This window comes from Macrobrachium rosenbergii, chromosome 3 (assembly GCF_040412425.1).
Source record: "Macrobrachium rosenbergii isolate ZJJX-2024 chromosome 3, ASM4041242v1, whole genome shotgun sequence".
In the NCBI taxonomy this organism is placed as follows: Eukaryota; Metazoa; Arthropoda; class Malacostraca; order Decapoda; family Palaemonidae; genus Macrobrachium; species Macrobrachium rosenbergii.
This window is the reverse complement of record NC_089743.1, coordinates 11,358,317-11,385,701: the sequence shown is the minus strand read 5'-3', so window position 1 is coordinate 11,385,701 and position 27,385 is coordinate 11,358,317. Positions and strand designations below refer to the sequence as shown.

Genomic DNA, 27,385 nt, shown 5'->3' with positions numbered 1-27,385 from the left:
GGACTTAACAGAACTCATATCATTTATGTATTATCCAGGGAATAGGAAGATATACTGTATGGCTGGATATCCATATAACAAAAACGGTGAACTTAATTGTTGAATAATCAGATAAATTCTGATTTTGTTACCTGTATCTGTACTCCACTCCCAACTGGTAGCATATACTGCATATGTATATATATATAAAAAATAAACAAGGCAACTTACCATGGGTAGCACGCAAGTGACTACTTTCCAAAATCTGAATCTTATGCAACTTTGGTGAGAAAAGGAGGAAAATGTTTTACTAAATCCACTGCTAAGACATTCTACATCACTGTAAAAATCCCTTTTTCAATGCCTCTTGCATATCACAGAAGACCAGTTCATTAGTGGCCATACCTATGGAACTGGAATATATAATTTAGGCCAATGACCAAGTGCTGGGACCCTTGATGTTATTCAGTGCTGTAAGTGCATTGACAGTAAGGTTTGAAGGTGTAACAGGAGGAAAACCTCACAATTGCACTGTGAAACAATTGTTAGAGAGGGTGGAAAGTTGGATGGGAGAGACTATGGACAAAGGTACAGAAAAAGGAACGAAAGAGGTTGCAGCTAGGGCCGTAGGGCCGCTGCAGGGAACCTTGACTAATGTCTACAGTGCACCACTTAAGGTGCACTAACAAGCCATACCTATGCATATTTAAAATACTCTATCTTCGTAATAACTGTGCCACCCACAGATACTACCATTTAAATCAGGGACTAACTCAATTTTCTAACCACATTCATTTGCCACCTGTGGAAATATTTGACATTTTTCAATTTTCGTCCTAAAGCAATTTTCCTCTCACAAAACAGTATCACTGCTTTTACATTCAACTTTTCCATTACTACTATTCATTTGCAAACACCCAATGGTATAATCCGTTAATAGTTTTCCCAAAGGTCCAGGCAAAATCCATTCCTTCACAGCAAAGCATTGTGCCACCTACAGGAACTTTTAGTTGTACTTGGGACCAAGTTCCATAGCAATTTTATAATTATTGACATTCATTTCACTGCTTGCAAGATGTATAGAGCATTTCCAAATTCAAGAGAATTTAAAAGCACAGGGTATCATCTTTTATGGTCTACTCTCATGTTAAAAGCACAAAGTGTCTTCATGGATTTATTTCAATGTTGCCAAGTATCAATTAAACGAAAACTGCAATTTGATTTTTGTTTACAATTCAATGTATGAAAAACAGGATAAATAAAATGGCTAGCATGGGGTAAGTTTCCAGTAGCTGAAATACAAGACAACAAAACATGCAAGTTTTACAAGCCAAATTAACCAATTCTGAGAACTGAGCAATTACTTCAAAAGAAAACAACAGTACTGTACATGTGTTCAGTGGACGGAAATAAGATTTCGCTCAATATTTACAGAACTTTTGGTAAAAGTGCATATTAAGTGTGACTTACCCAATGCTATCCTATATGATAAACTTATATACAATTCACAATAAGGACAATGATCTTTTAACAGTACCAATTATTTACAGATGTCATTGGTAGTTTACTTGATTACTGTATAACACGAAAATCCTTATATAGTTTACTTTACCATACCCTGATAAAAACTATCACACATTCCAGTTTTGTACTATGGTATTAAATTATTGGAGAAGATCAGCACTTCTTGCAGTACATATTAATCCTCATTACAACCTAGTACAGCACTGTCAAAGATATTTTTTTTGCTTTTAATCAGGAACTTCATACTTAAAAATTTAGTACAAGCCAATTCCTTTACCTCTTCTTGGAGGTTTCAGTGCTTCATTAGTTTCAAGTTTAATTAAACAAAACTTGAGAATTTCTGTTGTTTATTGGTCTATTTTTTATATTAGTTATCAAGTACAAAAAGCATGGCAAGCCTCCGCCAGGGTAGTGACAGCCATAGTACAACACAAAAACCAAAGACATTATTATAATACGAGCCTGACATATGTACATAATTAATAACCATCACTACCCCGTCAACCACCGTGACAGAACTGATCGATATTTACAACATAAGCTTTTTTGGAGAATTTTATAAGATATTCTGTATCATGGGAATTATCTTTTGAGCACAAAACTCACGACAACTTCCAACAGCAGTAAGGTATTCGAAAACTTTACCAGCTTCCACGACAAAAACTGACGAAGTCAATTCTTGTATCGACGTCAATATAATAATAATAAAAAGTTCATGAAGAGATCTAGTCATTATGACTTTCCCGGCAACAGGGAAAATTTGCCTGTATAGAATGATGCATGAAATGGAACAACGGAGAACTCTTACGCACAGGGATCCCTAACCTTACGAACTCAGGTCTTTAGGATCCAATTTTCTAGTGCTACCAAACTAGCAAGGGCAAACCTAATTAGAATAGGTTTACTCAGAGTGAGCACTAGCAGGCAACACTTGGGTCTTACCCCAAAGAGGGGAAATCCCGCTCATCATCCATTTTAGGAGCCTCCTGGCGGCTGGCTCCGCGTCCACCACGTGGACCAGCCCCTCCACGTCTCTCACCTCTTCCCCCACCCATACGGTCACGGTCTCCTCCTCCTCCACCGCCTCCACCACCACCACCGCCACCTCTTCCTCCACGATCCATTCCACGTCCACGACCAGGTCCACCACGGCCACGGCCTCGTCCACGTCCACGAGCAGGCGAATCAGAGAACTGGAAGTCTATGTCAAGAATAACCTTTCTGCGATTATGGTGAACCTCCTCATCTTCCTCTTCCTCCTCCTCCTCCTCATCAGATTCTTCTTCCACTTTCTTTTTCAGAATGTAAGTTTTCTTCCATTGTGCTTGGTTTTCTCCTTCACCAGCTCGGCGAATATTAAACTGAGGCTTGTTACGGTTTCCTTGCATAGCTTTCCATTCATCTAAGGTCATCTCTTTGGCATTTTCCTCTTCCTTGGGAGGCTCCTCTTCAACAGTTCCAGTTTCTTCAGGAGGCTGAAAATAGGGCAAAATCTGATAGTCTTCCTTCAGAACTTAGAACTATAATCTGAGGTTGTCAATTTCAAATAAAACCAAAAGTACTCCACACAGTTGATCCCCCTACAACAAAATTGTACAACCGCTAAGTGAACTGTACCTTTAAAAATTGCTATTTACCTCTCGAGTCTTGCCTTTCAAGATTTGCATTTGATGAAATGACTATCCTCAAAACAACCACTATTACTAACACCATGGGCATGTGTCAACATCCCATAATTGGAAGACCTAAAATAATCACCCATTTGACAAGCATCATATTGCTAATAATCTCAAACCTTTTCCCATTATCCAAAGTATTTTTCACCCACAATGAACAGCAAAATTGTACGCCATATGTTACATATCACGTGCTTAACCCAAACCCCAAACCCCTGGCCAAGCTATTGCTAGAAACACATGCCTTTTTGTAGTGCTTGGGAAAACCAAGCTGGGTGTAGATAACATTTAGTAGTGTTGATGAGCATGTGTTAAAATCTTCTCCAAGAGTATTGAATTTTCTGTTGCACTAATTGTGACTGGCATTTAGTAGCTAAGTTTTTTGTTTTTCAAGACCTGTACTTAGGGTTCTCAGATTTTTAATCGCTTACCAATCACATTTCCAAGCAAGAACTGTGGGTACACTCTCTCTGTTCTATTCTAACACTAAATCAACCTCTGTACAAGAACTGATATATTTGTAAACAATTGCAGAGTAGCATGCTTCATATGAATTTGTATCTTAAATAGCAGGTGATTTCTATGAACTATATTTTACAAAAATACCAAATAAAGTATTAACAATATTGGGACACAACAATGTTAACTTAAAATTGGATTGTGATGCTGAATTTGTGAATGGATTAGAGGGGAGGTGGTTGATAGACAACTAGTACGCTACACTGTAAGCATTATTTAATACTTACTACTGACCTGCTTAGAAGAGGATTCAAATTCCTCTTCAAACAAGTGAAATATGAAGACAATACTACAGTTCTCGTAAAGGTAAATAACCACAATTATTTGCTAACAACAGGAGAGTTCTAGTCCCATTAATAAAACACAACATTCAATGGCAGAATATATGAAAAGATGAACCTTAGATTAGCAAAACAAGTAAGCCAATTTGCTGGAATATGGCAGTCATCAAATCCAAGTGAACGAGACACTAGTAATTTTGACTCTTCTTGGAAATGACTATTCTAGTTCAGCCCAATGAGATCTGATGAATAGCCTACATGATCCATTCCCTTTGTATGTAAAGAAACTATAGCTGGATATCTCAAATGGAAGCCCTAAAACTTTGGAAATATCAGTTCAAGAATTCTGTGTAAGTCTCCATTTTCCATTAACCCAACTATTGTACGCAATGCAACAAGTATGCCAAGCTGACAAGACAGATGAACTATCTCCCTTGAAACACATTAAGCATGACTGTCTGAACTTTGGCCTACTTTCACTCAAACCCTTCAAATGTGGAAGTCAACAATTTGTATAAAAAAAATTCATTTATTAAATTGCAGCTTTTCAACAGCTTACCTCCATTCACAAAAGTCTATGACGATACTCTGGGAGGATTATTACGTATTACACAAGTCTTTGTCTGCTAGTCTAGGAGGATTATTATTACATATTGCAAGGTTTAAGTTACTCTAATAGGGTCAAGACTGCATGTTTAGCCCTTAAAATTCAAGTAACATTATACCCTAATTTTATATAAATTGTAGCAAAGTCTGACAAGATTTCAATAATCAATTTAATTTTATATAAATTGTAGCAGTTTGACAAGATTTCAATAACCAATTAACTTGGAAAATTGACAAAAAGTCTGGCCATTCACATACCTTAAACAAGCATAATATTTTAGTTCAAAGACTGCCACATTCATACCATGGGTTTGTTTTACTTCTTTTTTTTTTCCACTGATCACTGGTTTTTAAAACAAAAAATTATCACGAAGTTCAATCAAGCTGCTGTTACTTGCTTTATCACACTCTATTTTCCTTTCATCCAAAAGGGCAGGAGGCAAATATATGTCAACATTCATCCTAGGTTAATTATTTCATGTCAAGTCAATTTGCAGTACAAGGTAACTAATTGGAGCAGTTTTAGGGAGCTTCTGCAACATTTGTGTAATTGTAAATTACAAATTTATCTGGAGGAATAGTCTTAATGTACTGAATCCATTACATAGTTCTGCTCTGTAAACAGGGATTGCATAAGGTAGTTTTTTTTTTTTTTTATGGCAACAAACCCTACATCCTGTTTTAGTCACCTGTTTAGATTAGTTTAATGAGACCACTGCGCTCATTCATTTAGCTAACTAGGGTAGTATAAAGGGTTTGCTTATTAATAGTAGTTTAATTTTAAGATTACGAATATGAAAATTTTATTATTAGGCATCCTTGACATTCCTTGTCTATTACTAATTAAATTTTCAGCCGTCTATTACTTTACACTACGAATATGAAAATTTGATTATTTGGCACCCTTGACATTCCTTGTCTATTACTAATTAAATTTTCAGCTGTCAGTTACTTACACTATACACACACAAAGATTTGATCATGCGGGATATTAAACAAATATCCATACTTGCATGGATTGAGTAATGGGGGACATTCACCATTTTTTTTTTTTTTTTTGAGGGACAGCATGGCATACAGTAACACCATTTTTCTTATGATGTATGGAAATCTTTATGCAACCTTTGAATGCTTGCTTTTGGTGAAAAATTTCAACTGGAAACTCTCAAATCAAAAGATGTGGCACTCTGCAAGAAATAAGAATTTATCTCTATACAAGTTTCAGAGCACTGATTTCTTTAGAATTGAATCTTTATTGGCCTTTCATTTGGAAGTTTTATCACCTTTTCTTGTTGACTCTCACCACCTCTGGTGCTTGACAAAAACGGTTCCTCCTCTGTAATTTCCCGATTCATGACCATCTCTCATATAACCTGACAAAAGATTACCTAACGTATGTTTGTTTATAACCAAGATATGATAATCACCATATTCACTGCTATTACTATCAGAACTATGACAATTAAGGTCTACTACTCTCATTGTCATTTAAAAATAAAAGCCTCTGTACTACTTCATCCCTGAGGGAAACCACCTTCCTCTGTAGCATTTTGATGGTAACTGAAGGTCTAGTCTTTGTCCTGAGATTATCCTGTAAGCTGGAAATTAAATGCTGCCATTTGTCAGTAGAATAGACAAAAGCTACTTAAAACTGACAAGGAACTGCCTAACTAGAACCATAAGCAGCATGACAGATCAGTCCAATATCATGGACGAAATCTTTTGATGAACAAGATCAGTCCCGTGCAGTAAAATTAAGCTCACATGAGCAGGGATCCCAAGTAGTTCAATACTTGACACAAGGTTTATATGGTAGATGGTAACCAAATTTGCATATAGCTTTATGGTGTAATAAATATTTGAACAAATTAAAAGATTAAGCTCATTGTTCAACTATGCATTTTATAAACAATACCACATCAACACAATTCTAACACCAATACCACACCAATTTTTCTTTGAACTGTTCACAGTACAGCACTTTTCCATAAACTGCATGCCTGTAATATAAATAGGTTGTAGTTGAACCTCTAGTCTTTGCTGTGCTCAACAAGTTGTGAATACTTCTTTGTTGGTTACATTTCCCAGAACTTCTTTTACTGTGGGCTGTTTCCATTTGCATTCAGAAACACATTTCAGTTTGTTTGATTTACATTGAAATTTGTCAGAAAATATAGCCTGACATGTTGACCAGCAAACTAGTCTCTGTAATTAGCAACTCAGACTACTGATGCAGCATAACTATAGTATAAACCTAACAGCATTCCCTGTGCACAACCATACTCTCATCTATACGGAAATATTTCATTGTAGAAAGACCCACCAATTACCAATTATTTTTTTGTTTTTTACAAGACTAGCTTCAGCAATAGAATACATAACCTATAACGATTGGTAGACCTTTAATATATATATAAAAAAACTAACTGGCAGATCTTTAGTTAAAGATAAAGAGTACCTTAACATGAGGCACACTACAAATCTGAATTCATTACATTTCCAGTCCACCTTAACACTGCATGTGGTATCACAGTCAATACGTTTGCTTTCCAACAAAAAATCTTAAAACTGTTAAGTGAATCTTACCTTTTCAACAGTTTCAGCAGATGTGTCATGGTCTGAATTAGTCACAGGGGCTGCATTTAGTTGCTCATCAATTTGGTCTTTGTCAGAACCCCAATTAAATGAGCCAGAGCCATCACGTTTGTCAACAGATTTAACACCAGTAGTTGCCATTCCACTCTGCCTGTCATATTCTCGCTTTCCTCGGCCATCAGGTCCTCCAAGTCCTCCACGACCTCTGCCACGACCACGACCCATGCCACGTCCTCTGCCACGTGTCAAAGCTCCTCGGCCTTCCCCTTCAAACCTGCAAAATTCCAATTTTCAATCAAAATATACTGAATCATTTAGACCAGCTATAACTAACTATATTTGCAAAATTAGGCATACAGCATTGTACAGAACTTCAACAAATTTATCTAAATGTGTTATGATTTACCTAGGGGGTGGTGCATCCCTAAATTCGCCTTCAGTTCGATTCCGTCTGTTGTTGCGCTCTTCCCGGTCAGAAAACTTGACACGACCATCATTAGTACGGGGTCCCTTTGTCTGAGCAACTGGAATTAAAAAGGACAAATTTTTAATAAATTTGTATTTTTCATAGCTAACAAACCTGCAAGTCTTAACGTAAGGATAAATTTTTCCAGCCACTAGATTAACATCTTATGTTGACCTAGGTTTGCTCTGCAACCAATAACTGAACTGCTTGCTTAACTCTTTGTTGGAAGCTATCATTCACACAAAAATTAGGGCTTAACCTGGACAAGGGCCCAATTACACAATTACTGTATGATGATGACAATGGTTCCAGTTCCACTGATCAAAATGTTGCCACACAGTAGAATGGCAGAGAAGTACCCCTACTAGAACCTCATAACCACGGGTAGTTTCTAGTAACCAAAGGAGTACATTAAATCTTTATACCAATAAACATTCTTGACAAAGAGGAACAAAAAGGAACAGATCACACTAACACTACGACAACCACCACCATTTGTGCAGAGCTGTAATATTAGCACTATGATAAATATGGTAATCACCTTGGAAGGTACAGAAAATTTGTGACATTTTTTCCCTTATACCATGCACATACGCATACCTTCCGCTTTCAACTGATGAGTTTTTTTTATTTAAACTGGCCATCCTTAAATTCAGCCTGGTCTAGGGGTGTGCTTAATATACTGTAAATTTAGCTTAGACTGTAATGGTTAAGGAGCATTAAACATCAATGACAACAATGGCCACTGTTCCACTAAACAGTAACAACTATTACAACAGAAGAGCCTAAACTAAATAGAAACTGAACATCCATGCATCCTTCAAAGTTCAAGTTTCTTTTATACATTGTTCAGAAGTAAAACTATATCTAATGGTGAAGATGGGTCAAAATTCTGGATTTATATATCCTGTTTGAGTATAACTTTACAAATAGAAGGTTCAAAAGTTGTCCCTACAATGACAATACATCTTAGGTAACCAAAGCCTAATCCACAAAAGACAAGTTCTCAAAAACTGTAAATAATCAAGACTTCATTAATCTAGACACTGCAATTGAATATTCATTCCTTTTATAAAGGGTGTTCTGAAAGAATGGCAAATTTCATAACTTGAAAAGCCCTTTGGCCAAGGAGCAACAAATTCCTTTAGCTACAGGGCCTTAGCCCAGATATTGGCGAGTATCCTAAAGCCCTCACCTTCAAAATTTCAGAAACCAAGTGGGGCATAATTTAAGGCAGCACAGCTGGAAAACAGCTAGTACCTGGTTAATCATAAGACTTAGAATATAGCCAAGCTCTTGGATAGGGTGCCCATTCATGAAGTTTACACACTTCACTGCACATCCAAGTGATGCTCATCCCAAAAAGTCACCCACCCGTTCAACCTTTTACCATAAGCCATCCAAGTATCTTAGGTGGATTTTTTTTTTTTTTTTTTTAAATCTCTGCCTCAGAGAGCAGACACATACCTGTTGTTCAGCAAGCAACAAAAGTTCCTCCAAGTGAATAGTACTTGGGATTGTGGGCAATAACCGATGGTTAAATGGGGCAAGACTGGAGCTGCCAACCTGCCCTTAAAAATATTACACAAGCATCTAAGGATAGGTCAACGCCCAATTATTTTCTCAACTGGACTGGATGATTGTCATCTACCATGAACTTCAAGCCCACCTTGTTTTGCAATGCCTGGGGGTGGATGAATGGCTGGGTAGGTATTAAAAAAAAATTGGCTGGTAGGTATTAAAAAAAAAAAAATTGTCTTACAAAAAATTGGTTCAGAGGTTGGGTTATCAGAAGGCACATGCCTTGTCATAAGAAGAAATGCATCTCCACCTCTCTGCTAACACTCTCAGAAGGTAGGGACAAATTAACTGAAGGTATTCCAAGTCTACCATATATTTGTGAGAGCATGAGGAATCCCAGCTCTCCAAGCCATACACTCAAGACTTCACAGCCAGGAACAAAAAATAGGTCCAATTTCTGCTGCTAAATGGCTCTAACTGGAAACTATTCCCCCACTGAGAGGTGTTAGCTACTCAGGATACCACGCAGAATGGAGTCCAAGACTGACAGGAAGAAAAAGTAGCTATTCAATGTCCCAGGGATGATGTAAAAATTTCCATGCCCCCACAAAGTCTGGAATGTAACAATCTTGTAACTGTGAGGCCAACAAATAGACTAGTTCAGCAAAGTTCGAAAAGCCTTCTCCATACAAGAGCAGGAACCAATTACCCAACTAATGCCCCCCCCCCCCCCCCCAACAACATCCGAAGTGAACCCAAGTTAGTTAAGCTACAATGCCAATGCAGCATCACCATAAACACAAGGGTTCCATGACAAAATATCTGCAAAAGCTGAGTTAGTTGGTTCAAGTCAAGACAGGAACTCACTGCCTGGCTGACTCAAGTCTACTGACTATCGCTTTATCCGTCAGCATGCCCTGGAACTTTGTCAACTGTTTAAGCATGAAGCCCAACTTGAAAATTTTCCATGATCCCCAGGCTGTGACAAAATGCGCAGGGGGTGGTCTCCATTACAGAAAAATTTACCCCTCAAAGGATGCCACAACTAGCCAATTGCATAGATAACGTAGGAAGCATATACTAAAGAGCCGAAGCTGACTGCAGAAAGAACTCAATGTAAATGAAATATAGGGGGCTGTCACTCATCCAAAGCACAGGGCTTCGCACAAGTGACAAGTTTCAATGCAGTTAATGTGGAGGTACTTATCAGAGGAATACCAAAGGGGCAGCACCTTGATGTATGCTTCCTTCAAATCCACCAAATAGCAAAATTAACTGGCAAAAATACTTTTTCCTCTCAAACTGAAGATATATCAAAACATCAGGGACAGCTCCAGTTAGGCTAGAAGCCAAAACCTAAGTACCTGCTCTGCAACTCGAGCTGTAGCCACCGTGACGAAAGAGCAACAAGCAAATTTATCCTAAGCTGTGACAATCCCTCTCCCAGTCACTAAGCTTTGCCTTAGTCAAACTGGTGGATAATGCAAGGCATCTTTCCTTTCCTAGAATCAGAATTAAACTGGTTGCTAGTGCATGGCATGTATTACACAGCACTTGGCTCTTGTCACACCAGAAACTAGATGCACCTGACACAAACACTATCTGGAATGAAAGAGGCATGCTATAGGTGCTATGGTAGAAATTACTCCCTGCAGAATATAGAATTTAGACCCAAGGCCAAGCACTGGGACCTATGAGGTTATTCAGTGCCAAAGGGGAAATTGACAGTAAGGTTTCAAAGGTACAACATGAGGAAAACCTCACAGTTGCACGAGGTATCAATTTTTGGGGGAGTAGAAAGTCCAATGGAAGAAAGAGAATATGAAGAGGCACAGTAAATGAGATAGAGGTTGCAGAGAGGGGTCAAAGAGACGATGCAGATGCTCAAGTAATACCTACAGTGCACCACATGAGGTGCACTGATGGCACTAACCCTCCCCCCACCAGGAATCACTGCCTGGAGTATAACTAAAAATCAATCGACTGTCCACAAAAAAATGATCAGTATGCTTCATCTTGTCAGGAAAAAACTCATGACCTAGTAACCAGGAGTAGTGCTGGTCATGAGCACTGTGAAACACTGTTACAAGTTGTGCACAGCCACATGACTCGGTATAACTACATGCAAGCTGTAAGTCAACTGCACAAGGGATGAACATGAGCATTCACCTGAAATTTCACCAGGATGCCTCCATTACACCAGAGGTGGCATTCTTCTTTAAACTATAAAAATTTTCCTGGCCCTTTCCTCAATAACCAAGTTACATAATTTGTCAGTCATGATAAAATAAAAATTCAGTACTTAGTGAACAACCAGGCCACTAAACTTCAAGGCTATTAAAGCTGTTCATTCATTCTGGTTTTGCATAGTAAAGCAACATTTGCCATATTTTAAAGAAAGACGTCAATCTTCATGCACAGTGCACAACTTCAAATTATAGTAAGCTTTCCATGTGCAAAGCTTAAATGATTTTAAAACATATTAGACAACCCTTATGAAATCAATGGATATGGCTAGAAATAAAATATACAATATAACAACCAACTTCCTAAGCATTAACAGTTTCACTGTAAAGGGCAAGATCAGACAACTATGAGTAAACTGGGGAAGATCAGAGGTAATCAGATAACAGTGAGTAAACTATCTCCCCCCCCACCATTTAAGAGATGATCTGGTGAGTAAACTATCTGGCCCGAAAATTTAAAATCCTCTGGTCTTTTGCCTGATTATATTGTTAATATGGATCCTTGAGTATGAGCATTACTGATCAAAGATGCTATTACACATTTTCAGCACATCAGGTGCCATGTTTATGCAACATGTCTCCTGTATAGTATAGTGTCACTTCGTGCTTTCTCTCATGCAATTAATTATCTGTATAAGCTAACTGATAATAAAAGTGGTAGCTCACTGATGATAAACATGGTCACATGTCAAAATAGGATACTAAACACTAATTAGCAATTATTTGAAATGGTATACAGTATTAAAGTGGAAGTTCAATGGAATAGAAAAAAAAAATCAATTTCAATGAGGTCTTACATCTGACAAAAATTTCAATAAAAATACTTCAAATTTCAATGAAATTAAATTTCTTAAAACCTATATTAACGATCTTAACTGGTAAATTATTGTCGTAATAAAATTCAAACTTAAGCATGACCAGTAACTTTGCAAAGTTCTTCATTATGTGAACTGCAGCAAAGGATTACAGTTTCTAGTTCTCTATATGCACAGTATGTGACTTTCACCAATGGTGTGGCATGTAGGCTCTCGTAAGTTGCACATTCAGGTCAATCAGGATCATGGCCCCGACTAAATGTCAACAAAATGAATTTTCCATATGCCCACAAGAACCAGGCCTACAATCATCGATCTTGAATTCAGCTTCCACATTTATTTCTTATAAATTTGGCAACATCCTCAAACCCAAGGTTGGAAGCCATGTTACTTTTCTCCAAAACTGATAAATTCTGCAGTTTTATACCAAAGCAGCCTCCCAAGGAAATGACCGTGGCGCAAGCAACACACGTGAAGGAACTGTAATTGTACAAAATTGGTTAGATGCACATCAACTCAAAGTATTTTTGGCAGGGCTCAAATTATGCAGGGAGAAAATCTGGCCAAGGAATGGGTCATTTTTCAACAATCAAAACCAAGTGTGCTTTCATTCCAACAACTCATCAACCATAACCAGTCTAGTCAATCCAAGAAGTTATGACCACTAAGTTTTGCATGCTTTCACGTTGAAGGGCTTTGCCCTCAACCCAACGAAGTCAAGACAGTTCTTAGGTTACGGTTAGCTTAGGATGTGCTGAAATTGTTTTGATGATTGGGATGGAAGCCAAGGCCAGTGCATGTGCTTGAGATGTCTGAACTAAGTTAGTACAGCACTGTGACAGATCATATCATTTGTCAATGCGTATTGTTGCATTTCATAACCACTTTATAAATGTACTGTTGCATTTCATAACCACTTTAAATATGATTAACACTGGCGGTGTTCTGTGAATGACCTACCTAGCCTAGCTTGTCACCGAGTTTGACTGGGCAAAATAAAATAATGTTAATGGTGGTTTCATTCTATTTCCATCTCAAATCACCCTTTTCCATCGGTCTAGCCTGGAATTATCGTACAATTGGCAATGCTCAGTCTCGTACGTTACATTCAAGTCTGGGGCAGAGATCAATTACATGAAGTTTGCTAAAATCATTCATTCTATGCAAGTTCTTCAATCTGCTAAAGTAAACCAACTTGATTAAGGATAAACACTTATTAGACCACTTCAAGCGATTACATTTCAAGCCTTGAAACAATGAATAATGATCATCCGTGAAAAGACCTGGGGTAAAAGTTCGTTTCAAGTTCTAACTTCAAATTCCATGAGGGCTAGTACTAAACATGACAAAAGTGACTCATCTATACTATTTTGCAGTGTTTAGTACGGACCCCTCAGGGGCCAATGTACTTTGCCTTGTTTAGTACTAGCCCAAGGGGGATCAAATGTCCCTGAGTGCATTTCACAAAATTGAAACTTACAACAAAATCCCCAATTATTCAAATATATTTTATTTGATAAAACTTAACTTTAGTTGTGGTGGCCTGATTCCAGCCAGTTGCCAAAACAGGACACATTCCTCATACACAGATATAACCTTCCCTATAATGCCAGGTCCTGACCTAACCTAACCTAACTTAGGGCAACATGCCCTGACCTGGCAGGGGGGGGGGGGGTTTGCCTCCCCCTCCAAAAAGGCCGTAAGCTGTCCTGGTTGGCATCAGATGGGAATCAGGCCGTGGAAATGAAGTTTTACCTTTTATTTACTGTGATAAACATTAGTTTGCAAGAATTATGTATGAAATATTTTTTTCATTTTTTTAAGATGATTCAAAAGATATAACAAAACATCGAGTAAGAATGTTCGGACCGGAAATAAACACTATCCCAGATCTTTGCGTGGTGTTTTGTCTGAACCAAATACCAGCCAATTATTTCTGTTCAGCAACAAGTGGTATTTGTGCACAATGTAAAGTCTACACAGCATATGAAAATTTCATAAGATAACCTATGTGTAGTATCACACACTTGAAAAGCAATAATGGCTGGTACCACAGGAAGATAAACTGGTATTGGTCTTATTTGAGAATGGCAAAACATGGCACCGAGCTTCAACAACCCACTCGGTAGATCTAAGTAGTACCTCCGCAGTGGCAATTTCCTTCTAAACTAGTCAGTTTTTTGGTTGCTGATTATGGATTTATATTCAATTTTTGTTGCACTATTGTAATTAACCACAGAACTTAGCCAACAAGGTAAGGGGACTCCCTAATTTTCCCCCCCCTCCAAGGGGCACCTCCTCCATGTAAACATGTCCGCTCTGTTCATGTGTTCTTCCCACCCAAATCCCTGATTTCCCACAGTTCCCCTTTACTGTTGAGTAGAGTTAAGGGTCAAATAACAGTTGGCCTGCAAATTTGCCACATTATCAGCAGACCTAAGTGTAGAAAAAACCAGTTTCCAAGGTAAAAAACAGGCGCAGAGCTAGACCAACCCACTCTTATGCCATGCACAAGTAAATCTGTATGATACAACTAGGAAGAACAGCATAAAGTTTTCAAAAGGCCACAATAAATCACTAACAGGCAAAAATAAAAAAAAATGTCCAAATTCTAAATAAGAAAACAAACCACATTGGCAATAAGGTACAATACAGAAATTGCCTACATGAGCCAGATGTATTAACCTAACCATGATACTGTTCACAGTTTATGTCTGCATAACACAAAAGCTTGATCCCAAGTTACTTATTAGTACTAATTCATACAAATCAATGGCCATTAGTTGAGCAAAAACCATTTCCCCTAAGGTAAATTAAGCATCTCATTATACAGCAGGCACCTCTATTACTGCACTCATTGCCATTTTCATCCCAAAAAACCTGTCCTCACGAATATACCTACATATTCCAACCTCATAAAATGCCGTATTACTAAATAAGAAGAGGTGCAGTAAGGAAATTGCACTTATTGCCGTACTCTTGACTTACAGAATATGTCTCGCCTTGAAGTAACATTCCCGTGGGTTTCTAAATTGGCGTGGGCTACCTGTGTGGTAACCGGGATGGGCTCCTCTCGAGTATCTTTATTGAAATGAATCTAGACATAAGGCAGGGTTGAACCTGGCCAATGTCAAATGATCTATAAAAGCCGTTAGGCCTAGGTGAAGACATACGCAGTATCCTAACCTCCAAACAATTTTCACCGGGATTGTGGCACGTGCACCATCAACCACGTGCCTAACAATACCACACTTCGAGGTGGTTTGATTTAATATACAACATGCAACGTACGAGTCTGTAACAAATTACTGATCGCTCTAACACGATCACGAGGTTATTTCTACTTCATGTTGTATTAGGGAGGGATGGAGGGAGGCGGACTTAGCAGACGACTGTCTAACAGCGTGACTGCGCTAAAAATAGAGCAATCCAATTATTCGTTAAGATTCCAAGACGAAATTCCGGAAGCTACTCGCAGCTTGTGAATTAATAGATAAGGCATATTTCGCATAAAGCATTGTAGTGCGTGTTACACAGCGCGCCAAGGAGGAATGCAAACAACAAAGACAGGGGCTACGCTGCGCACGTGCCTGCCTGCCGCCTCCCGACGGTACGAGCCGTCCTCCTTCATCGGCGCCCTCCATGACTAGAAATTACACACAAAATCTCACCTAAAAACAGTTTGATATATTCTCACACTAACCTGGTTGGGTTGTTTTGTCAGTAATCTTGCCGGCATTGTCAGTCTTTACGGGTTTTTCACCTTTCTTGTTGTTGGGGGGAGGCGCGGTCTTAGTTTTCGCATTGGGTCCCTTGGTCTTGTTTTCCTTTTCCGACGAAGATTTAGTTTCCTTCGTCTTAACTGTTTGTTTTATCAAATCCAGAGGGTCGATGTCTTCGTCGTAAAAGAGTTCGTAACGGTTACGAACCCCTATCCCGTAAGAGTTCTCCATGTTCAACAAAATCCTCGGATGGTGAGGATATTATAAGATGTACTGGCTGCTTTTCAGCCTTCGCTTCTTCCGATCATCCAAAATGGCGTAAGACGACTGACTCTCCGTTTTGTTTACAAGTACTGTGGGCGTCTCAGCCTCCGTGAAGGAAATTCGAATTCATGATCATTTATATATCTTAAAATACATTTCTCATTTAAATATATATATTACTGATTACTAAATCTAAATAAAATAAAAAATTATACTAATATTATCCATAAAACAAAATAAATGCATTTGAAAAGTTAAGACACTACAGCCCGTCAGTATCTACATGGCGGGAACCACTTCCCTATTACTTATTATTTTCTAGTTACCTTGCCAAAGAGCGACATTGCTTATATGTTATGCTTATAATAATAAAGTTGATTCTTGATTATTTTCTATTGCTATTGCTATTTTAGATACATCCTGACAGCTTGGTAAATGTAATATTTATCGCGCATCTATTGCGAATGGTTTAACCAATCAGCTTCCAAGATAGAGGGCGCCAAGTTTTCGATTTGTTTTGGGTACGAGACACCGACCAATAAGAATACGAAGAAAATGGCGCGAAGCTTTACCGCGAAATTTTGGATTTATTTTGGCGGCAAAACGACGTGCCAATGGCGCGCCTATGAGAGTTGATTATGGAGGATTGCGTGTGTGAAGACATGGCAGAGAAGTGTCGTGAAAATTCGCAATTTTTGACGCCCAAACGGGAACCGAAAGATTCTGTGACGAGGATGTCATTTCCAGGAAGTCCTCCTGTGAAGGATAATTCCTTGTACCCTTGGAATTGGGGTGAAAATGCGTGTAAAGTGGAATTAAATAGCCCGTCCTGTGGCAGCAGTGGGAGTAACCCCAGTGATGAGAGCCCCGACCCTCGTAATTGTGAGACGAGAAGAGGTCGTCCTCGAGCTGATTCTATTAATACGTTGATCATTGAAGGAGCGCAGTCACCCAGCAGTATCAAGTGTCCAATATGCAACCGAGTTTTTCCTCGAGAAAAGTCCCTTCAAGCTCATCTCAGGACGCACACAGGTATGGAACTCGGGGACATTTAAATCGCCATTTTTAAACACTACACCTGTACTTACATCTTATTCAAAGCAAGTTTAGCTAATTTTAGTATTATCGTGACAGTGAATAATAGAAACTTGTGAGGGAAACTAAAGTTTAACGAGTTTTTCCTAAGTAGGTCATTATAAAGGGAGATAAGTTTTGGCGGGAGTCGTTACATGAAAGTCCGGGAGTGAGTTAACGATCTTAACGTATTTTCAGTAAACTGAGTTTACGTTATCATGACATTTTCTCAATCTAGTGAGCTGATAAATTCTTTAGGCAGCCGTTTGTCATCATTATTTTAGATGATTATTTCGGTGCAAGGCTGTTACCGCCGTTGATTGCGCAATAGGCTATCGCTAACAATACTCCACTGGTGTTGCGTTCCCACATGGCGGGAGCTATCAGCGCAAAATATCTAATAATAGACCCAGTTTCCGTTATGTTTTGTTTGTTTCAATGAAGTTTTACGGTAATTAAGGTCGGTCGTGCATCATATCCACTTTTGTCTTCCGATCGTCAAGGCCACGAGCTTGTTACTTTACCGTGTTGCTTCGTAATTTAAGCCCTTAGTTAATTGAAACTGTCAATGGAGATAGTGCTGAGCATCATGGCCTCGTGTTAGCAGATACTAAGGCCGTAGATCAAACACTGTAGTGTCATACTAGGCCTATTTCTCAATTCGAAGTTGTAGGTTCAAGATTTTCGTAACGAACATAGGTAATAATGAACTAGAAATCATATTCATACTATTCAGTATTGTAGTTGCTGAACTAGGTTTTGATTTTGACCGTCTGTGAATGGGTGGAGTCTCGAAAAATGCGTAGTGCGGTTATGGGCCCTTGTTGCACAAGTGGATTTCAAATGCATCTTTCAACTGTCGATTTGATTTGTCTTCCGGCCCCGTTAAGATGAACAGAGGTAGATTTCTTTTCATTTTTATCCCTAACATATAATTTAAATTAACATCCCATTATAATTGTTTACTTCTGCCGCGAGGCAGCATCACTTTAAATCATTTAAATGTCCACTCATTCCGTAAACTGTTAAATGGAAGTTGGCGCGTAAAGGGTCACGGGATGCGCGCCAAAACATCAATAGCGGCCAGTTTCTTCACATTCCCATTCTTTCCGGAGTAAACTGTTAAACATTTTAATATAATTTTAGAGCACCGCAGCGTTTGTTCCATAGCCTACTATTGTTTTGAATGCGATTTTAAGTAAAAACATTGGCGTGTCGTAAATTAAAAGGGCCCAGGAATGCGCGCGAGAAAAACAAAGTCTTGTGTTTGGTCTCCCCGGGCCATGACTCACCACCGGTCTGTTGTTATGGGTACAGGGTGGAACCTTTGTTCCGTCATGGGTTGGGTGGGAGGGTATAGTTTACTTGTAGTCGCTATACGTCGCGTTCTTGCCATGTGGTTCCATGCGTTCTCAGCCGAACAAAATGTAGGCATGGGCTGCGTTGTTGGTTTATATATATCAAATTAAGCCACCACCTGGGTTTAAGGTATTCCCTAGGCATAGTGAAGTGGGTTTTAAAAGAAAATTGTGGCATATTTGAATATAAACGATGTTTGCTAAAAAAAAAAAAAAAAAAAAAAAATTTACCTACGCATTTGTCTGTGTAATCGTGTGTATTTTTGAATAATTTTTTTGTTTGTAAGTGTGCATCTTAGCAAATCAAGGCACTATTGGTTTTAATTTCTTGGTAATGAACGTATAGTTTGGTTTTTGTAAGTTTAGTCCGGTTATTTGTGTTGCCCAAGTGTTACGTCGATCAGTAAATAACGTTTATATTTCAGGTGAACGTCCATACCAATGTGATTATCCAGGATGCACCAAAGCCTTCACACAGAGTGGTCAGTTGAAGACCCACCAGCGTCTTCATACTGGGGAGAAACCTTTTATTTGTTCTGCTCCAGGTAAAATTTATTGCCAATGCTGTTTTCAGATATATGCTCGAACTCAAATGCTTCATGGTAGTTATTTATTACTTATATATTTTTAAAAGCAAGAATTCCATCATTTGCTCTGCTACAGTTAAAACGGAATTTGTACAGTTTAAATTTATTGCCAATGCTGTTTTCAGATATATGCTCCAACTCAAATGTTTCGTGGTAGTTATTTATTACAAATGTTTTTAAGAGCAAGAATTCCATTATTTGCTCTGCTACGGTTAAATAGGAATTTGTGCACAGTTTAAGTATATGATTGTAGGACCAATATCGGGTGACAGGGCGGAACTAAAACATTAATTCAACGCTGCCAAATTTCACTTCGGAGAACATTTGTTTGTCTTGGGCAATCCGGCCTTTGACCCTCACATCCTATAGGTAAATGATCAGGACTAAATCCCGGCCGTGGCATCTTTCGAGATTTGCTGAATTCTGCCGTATGGGGAGATTTTTTGCTGCCAGCCTTTCAGTGCTGGACGAGTTCATCCATTTAATCGTTGGCCTTTGAAGTCTGATATTGATACAGTACTCATTTCATTCGTCTGGCTGGCTGTTCATATTTATGTATGTATTTAGTAATAACCACAATGCCCTATTAGCTTCTCGAATTTTTCGTGCTTTTTTGGATATGTTTGTCACTACAAAGCCTTCAGATCCAAGTACAAGAAAGTGAAGTGGTTGTGATGTCCGGTAGCGAGAAACGAACCCATGTCACCATAATCACAAAGAGGTCGGGTTGCCGACCTACGTCAGACCTCACAACCACTTCAATTTCTTGCACATGGATCTTAAGGCTTTACAGTGACAGCGTATCCAAAAAAGCACGAAGAATTCGAGAAGAGGTCATTGCAGTTATTACAATTACATATGTATCTGGTAAAAAGTGACCAGTAGATTCTACACACATACTGTACATGTATATAAAATATACACGTTAAAGCGCCCAGGCAAAGGAAATTCTACCGGATTTTTAAATCTTTACAGCAGGAGAAAATAAATGGCAGACCATTAATTGACATTTCAGGGTTGACGGATCGTGTGACTTTTGCGATAGGAGTAAGTAAATATAAAATATTGAACTTACCTTACATATAAAAATCTGAAAACATTCTTATTGTACAGTATATGACATGATATTATATGTATTTTATGCTGTGAACATTAAAGCCACTATATATATGTGTGTGTGTGTGTGGCTTTAATGTTCACAGCATAATAAAATACGTTTATCATGTTATTTGAGTATTATTTGTAAATATGTTACTCATGCAGTACACACTAAGTATGTACAATAAGAATATTTTCAGATTTTTATATGTAAGGTTAAGGTCAATAATATTTTATATTTACTTGCTCCTATTGCAAGTCACACGATCCATCAACTCTGAAATGTCAATTAATGGTCCGCCGTTTATTTTCTCTTGCCGTAAAGATTTAAAAACACGGTAGAAATTTCCTTCGCCTGGCCGCTTAAAGGGACTCTTCCTTATCTTGTGTGGTTGGATGAAGGTCATTAAATGGGATTAGAAGACCTCTTGACCATACAGTACATTTGGCAGAGCTCTTCAAAAACCTTGCCGCTTTTACGAGTACAAATTTTTTTCTGGTAATAAAAACCAATTAAATGCGTTTTTAATCGAAAAATAATGGTTTCTCTTTACAAAGTATAGCATTTCTTTCTAAATCCTAGTTCGATATCATTTAAATACCGTGAATTTTGTACATTTGACACTACTGGATTCATCTGCTTTAGCTCCCCCCTGCCACTCGATTTTGGTCCTACAATAGGTCCGTTGTCTTGCTTTGTCTTCAATATTCAGCGAGTGTGCCCATTATGTTCAGCTCCATCTCATTTGAATTAATGGTGCAGTAGGTTATGATAGATCAAAATATGTCAAGTTGCATAAATTTTCAATTGTGCCCTTTATATTAGTTTTTTTGTAAATACTATTAAGAAATGTATAGTGCTGCTGATTGCAAAAAAAAAGTTACAAATGTTCATTTATTCCATCAGGTTGTACTTCGCGTTTCACCCATGCAAATCGTCACTGTGCCGAGCATCCCTTTGCAACGTTGCAAAGAACGGCGGACCCAAACATCAATCCACAGTTGTCGCCAGCTGAATGCACAGAAGAGGTTAGTATCCATGCATAATACTGAAATGTACAAATGATAGTTTATTTTATGTTACACTTGCTATTGCAGTAAAATCCATCGGGTTTTTGAGCAACCACCCAACTTTTTACCGTGGTCTGGGAATTATCTTAATATCCTGGTCACAGCCAGTTCATTGAGTGGGTTTATGGGATAATAACTGCTTGATTACATTTTTTTGTGATAAACGTAAAAAGTTTATGAGCCGTATCAGATTTTAAAGCCTGATGCAGAATGGAGCTCAGAAATAAGCTCAATCCACGTGGTAAATTCTAGTTCCCATGGTTTGCAAGCTGTAAATGACATTGATTTTGCCACAGCTTATATATAAGTAGCATGCGGAATTATTTGATATGAATGAATACTTCAGTTGAATTCCCCGTGATATCAGTTTGATATGAATACTTCAGTTGAATTCCCTGTTATATCAGTTTGATATGAATACTTCAGTTGAATTCCCTGTTATATCAGTTTGATATGAATACTTCAGTTTAATTCCCTGTCATATCAGTTTGATTTTCTGGCCTCTTAAATATGCGTCAAGTTTAGTATGTGTGATTGGAAAATTCGCCTCCAGCATGCGATAGAAAAATTTATTGAAAATTAGGAGAGTTTATTATTTGACCTTTGAATGCTTCGAGGTCCTTCATTTTAGAGTTTGTGTGATTACTTGAAGGCTTTTCTATAAAATAAGGTGAAGCTGCATTGCAGTCAAGTTGCTGTAACATAAATACCTGCGAATATATCTAAATATCATCAGTGGATACTACCAGGGATGTCATTTGACCATTTAAAGGTGAGCAGGTTTTAATGAAGTTCTGCTTTGTGTGATCTGGAAAAGTAATAGTGAATTTTTTCTTCACAGGTGATGCGTTGGTTGGAGAAGTACCGCAATGAACGAATGGAACGGACTCCAGCTAAGGTTAGAAGCACCAAAAGAGAATTAGATGGCACTCCCGAGACTCCACGTACACCCTCTTCTGATTCAGACATCATGTCACCTCCACCCATAAAACGTACAAAATCTCGGCGTGGACTTGGCCCATTAATGGAGAACTCTATTATGCATCAGGTGGTTGGGCCTGGAAGTCATGATGAAAATGCATACATGCCTAACAACAACAGTTACGGTGGAAATGAGAACAAGTATAGCGAATTCCAGCGTCCAGTTCGTCAGATACCCGTTTCCCCTCTCCATAACCGCGTGCTGAGGAACACTGAGAATATTCAGTCCCCTTTGAAGTCCATAAACTACCGTGGTTTCGACATGGAAGGCATAAAGCCGTTGGCAGAAACTGAAGAAGCATTGTATTCCCAGGCTAGTAGCATGGTAGCTACACGTCCTCCACCTCTGTCACCGGTTGAACCTGAAGTTATCCTAGGCTTAGGAATCCCAAGAGATATGCAAATAACTTACAGTGAGATTCCTCCAAATCAGCTTTTAGAAGGTGACCATGTTTCAGTAGCAACTGCCTGGAATTCACCAAGAGGCCCTTCTGTCCGCACAGAATACATTCCTCAGGAGTACATTGATGAGAAATCTAATTCTGATGGTTATCATCAAGATAAGCTGTCACCAGTTGTCCTTTCACTTCCGGTGTCATCAGAGTACCCCCACGAAAGCTATGACCATCCCTCGTCAGACGAGACTTCTCCCAGGCCACCCGAGAATTCTGTCCAGTCTGAAGAAACCTGGAGAATGCGTCAGCCAAAGAAGAGATGGTTGCGTGAAGCTCGTCTGGAGCAAGGTGAATTGGAGAGTACCAAGTCTAGTAATGAATTTGAACCTCAGTCAAGACCATCTGTTGTCGTTAAAGCTTCATCCACAGTACCTGCTAACCCTCCAGCTGTGCAAGTGCAAGTGGGAGACACTAAAGAAAAGTGGATGGGTGCAATGGCTTTGATTCAGCTAGCAGAGGTAACAGAGGATGGTGCCCAGCCACTTAACCTTTCCAATCCACGGTACACATCTTTGTAAAATGTCTGCTTTTGGGTGGATCTTTTTATTGGAAAAATGGCATATTTTATGAGCTTTTCAACTCTTGGGTTGTATTTGCTGTTTCTACTTGCTAGTCGTCTGCTGTTTGCAGTAAACTGAGAATGCTTTGATGCTTTATTAAAATTTAAAATTGTTATATATTTTGTGGTTTATAGAAATAAATTTTTATTTCCCTTTTGTAAATAAAGTGACTCATAACCAGTCTGGTTATGATATTACAAGATTATATATATATTAACATTGTACCTGGCTTGGCCTTTATTCAGACTTTAGCTTGCTTATATTTTATTTGATCGTTTTCTGGGTAAAGGCCATTTAGTTATTACTAAATTTATATATTGTGTACATAGATTGGAGTATGTATCTTAGCTTTATACTGAATCATAGATTATTAATACCCAGTCATGCTATGTACATTGATAATAAATCTATTACTAAAGTTTTGTCTTACTAACATTCACCACAACAGCATAGGTCATAGTATAGTATTTTATTTTCACTGATAAATCACCATGCAGTGTAGTAAAAAGTTATCTACATGGGTATAATGGAACCTTTAAGCAAAGTTGATAACTTTTGTAGTTTTGGAATAATTCAAAATTAAGATTACAAGACGCATGGGTTTTAATTACTTTAAACGTGGTTCTCTTGAGAATCTAGTCGTACTGTCTAAATTTTAGGACTTTGAAGCTGGTTTTTTAAAATTGTAATTCCTAAGTTGTTCTGTGAGCATAATGAAAGTGTGGGTAAATTATAAATCTACTTTGGTGATCAAGCCCAAGTTTTGCAGCAGTGATACAAAAGGAATATGCTAATTGGCATATACAGACAACAGGCACAGTAGTTTATTGTGCAAATTATTCATAATGACCCAGAGACTGAATCATGATTGACACATTTTTTGAAAAAAGTGATAAGATGGCTCAAATAAATAAAAGTGAAATTGTAAAGGTAAACAACTAGTGCCGTTATAGAATAAGAGTTTAAAATGACAGGACTTTATGCTGTAAAGAATTTTTCTTTGATACTGTGAGGTCAAAGAGACAGAACTGGATACTGACTAATTTACCTGGGCACAGGTGTACATAGCAGCTTGCGGACGGAAACGAAGTGCCCGACCTTCGATTGCCGTGACCCGTACGCTGAGTGAGAGCAATTTGTGTTTGTTAACAGTCAATCAAATAGCAATAATAAAAGACATAATGTACTGTACATACAGTGATAAAATATATATTGGCGAAAAGGCCAAGAAATTCTACATACAATATATACTTGAGATTCTCGCTTTGTTGATAGATGCGATACATGATCGTGATTGATGGGAAAGGAAGAGACGTCTGGCATCTTTACAAGTACTTCCCCCCAAGACAATTGTTATGAAATAATGATTGGAAGACCTGTTGAATGTCAATCACAGTATCTCTTTGGGAGCAGGAGCTGACCCCAAGTTCTTGATACCTGCGGTTGTGGGGCGGCTTCGATTGCTGAATCGCCCGGCGGTTTTGCCGAGCGGATGACATCCTTAATGTGGCCCTTGGGACGTCCGCGACTACGTTTCGGGATGCCGATCACTTCATCCGAGGCCTTGTTTTGCGGAGGAATTCTGGAACGAAAGCTGGTTTCCTTCCGAGTTCCGCTGTCCATTAGGAAGGCTGACTTTAACCTGTTGACAGATATCCAGTCTTCCCGCCCACGGATGTTGACGAGGTAGGCCTTGGATGTTCTACTGACGACTCGGTATGGTCTTCTGTATGGTCTGGTTAAGGGTGGGCGTCATTCCTGATGAAGTGGTGTGTACAGGTATTCAGGCCTTCTTAGCCTTGGAAGGGGCGTACCGGGTCGTCTGGCTCCATGAGGAAGAATTCTCCAGGTACGGCCAGTGTTTCGCCGTAGCCTTTCTCTGCGGGAGATTCGTCACCGTTTGCCCTTGGTGCGGCACGGAGACCCAGCCGCACCCAGGGCAGCTGCACCTTCCAATTTTCATCAGAGCTGCTTTCAATGAACAGTGGGTTCTTTCCGCCATACTGTCGGCCGCAGGGTTGTATGCTTTCGTACTGTGGAGTGTTGTCCCCATCAGGCGTGCCAAGGAGACCCAGAGTTCCGATAAGAATGCCGGGCCTCTGTCTGTAGTTATGTCGTCAGGTACACCGAAACGGCTTATCCAGCTTGACAGTAGGGCTTCTGCGTCGGCGTTTGTTGATGCTTCTACCATTGGGGTTGCTTCCAGCCGTCTTGTGGAATGGTCTATGATTGTTAGGAGGTATCTGGTGCCCCCTGATTGCGGCAGAGGTCCCACGATGTCTACGTGGATGTGTCTGAAACGCCGTCATGGTTGAGGGAAGTCTCTGATGCCTGATTCCGTGTGCTGGGTGATCTTACTTGTCTGGCACAGTATGCAGCTCTTCTCCCACTCTTATACATCCTTCCTGATCCTGTGCCACACGAATTTCTCTGTCATCAGGCATGTTGTTGTCCGTCCTGATGGATGGGACAGCCCGTGGATGATGTCGAGCGTCTGCTTTCTTCATGACACAGGTATCAGGGGGCGCCAGCGGCTTGTGCTGGTGTCGTGTCGCAGAGACGTGTTGATCCGGATCCACCCACTGGCACGTCTTCCCACCTCAGTGTGGTAAGTGGCGTGCGGTAAGCTGCCGTTTCCAGGTCTGCGGCCTGTTCCTTTGCAAGGTCTTTGTAGTCTGTGCCCAGGTGGACTGAATTTATTTCAGTTCTTGATAGGGCATCGGCTACTGGGTTCTTCTTGTCGGGGACGTAAGTGATGGTGCAGCCTAATTCAGAGATAGCAACCAGGTGCCATTGCTGTCTTGCCGACCACGCATCTCCCGCCCTTGTGAACACATGTAACAATGGCTTGTGGTCTGTCAGGATGGTGAAAAGGCTGCTGTCCAAGAGGTACTTGAAGTGCCACACGGCTTGGTAGATTGCCAGCAGTTCCCTGTCAAATGCACTGTAGCAGGTCTCTGGCGGCTTTAACTTGCAGCTAAAAACGACAAGCGGGCGGGGGGGAACCATCTACTATCTGCTCCAGCACGGCTCCACAGGCGACGTTGCTGGCGTTGGTGGTAAGTCTCAGGGGGGGCGGTGGGGTCTTGATATGTTAAGGTGGTGGCATTGGCGAGGGCTGCCTTTGTCTGTTTGAATGTCTTTTGCTGCGGGGCTTCCCAAGTCAGTGATTTTGGCTTCCCCTTCAGCACTCCGGTTAGGGGGATACATGATGCAGGCGATGCCTGGCATGAAGCGTCGGTAGTAGTTGACCATGCCGAGGAACTCCTGCAGGGACTTGATGGTTTTTGGTGCTGGAAACTCCTTCACTGCATTCACCTTGGAGGCTGTGGCGGACACTTGCCAGATAGACCTCATGCTCCAGGAAGTCTACCTTCTCCACTCCAAAGGTACATTTGTCGAATCTGACGACCAAACCATTCTCCTGAAAGTGTTTCAGCACAGCCCGGACGTGATCCAAGTGCTCCTCCAGGGACCTGGAGAAGATCAGGATGTTGCCTACGTAGCAGACGCAGAAAGGTAGGTCACCCAAGATGCTGTCCATAAGGCGTTGGAATGTGGCCCCGGTGTTCCTGAGGCCGAAGGTGAAGTAGGAGAAGGTATATGTCCCGAACAGCGTGATGATGGCTGTCTTCGGAACGTCATCAGGATGTACTGGTAGCTGAAAATAGGGCTTGAGCAAATCCATTTTTGCGAATATCTTGGTCCCATGCAGGGCACCTGTTAGGTCCTGCATGTTTGGCAGGGGATAGTGGTCCGGTGTTGTCATTAGGTTCAGCCAACGACAGTCCCCACAGGGCCTCCAGGAACCGTCTGGTTTCTTCACCATGTGGAGGGGAGACGCCCATGGACTCGATGCCTTTCTGCAGATACCCATCCTTTCCATCTCGCGAACGCTCGTTTAGCATCTTGGAGTTTCTTGGGTGGCAGGCAGCAGAACTTGGCATGTGCCGGCAGGCCTGTGAGGTGATGTGGTGATAGATACCG

At 39.8% G+C, this 27,385-nt stretch overlaps 2 protein-coding genes across 2 annotated transcripts; one reads left to right on the top strand and one right to left on the bottom strand.

The window, feature by feature from the left end:
* Positions 1-1,833: 1,833 nt before the first annotated feature.
* LOC136852673 (SERPINE1 mRNA-binding protein 1-like) lies at positions 1,834-16,314 on the bottom strand. Its single transcript, XM_067127588.1, has 4 exons — positions 15,932-16,314; positions 7,587-7,704; positions 7,172-7,454; positions 1,834-2,978 (listed from the first exon to the last, which is right to left on the bottom strand). Exons 1-4 carry the CDS (start codon positions 16,179-16,181, stop codon positions 2,442-2,444), a joined length of 1,188 nt encoding a protein of 395 aa, XP_066983689.1. The 5' UTR covers positions 16,182-16,314; the 3' UTR covers positions 1,834-2,441.
* A 416-nt stretch (positions 16,315-16,730) lies between these two features.
* LOC136852659 (uncharacterized) lies at positions 16,731-23,816 on the top strand. Its single transcript, XM_067127583.1, has 4 exons — positions 16,731-17,246; positions 19,072-19,191; positions 21,239-21,360; positions 22,244-23,816. Exons 1-4 carry the CDS (start codon positions 16,853-16,855, stop codon positions 23,354-23,356), a joined length of 1,749 nt encoding a protein of 582 aa, XP_066983684.1. The 5' UTR covers positions 16,731-16,852; the 3' UTR covers positions 23,357-23,816.
* Positions 23,817-27,385: the final 3,569 nt, after the last annotated feature.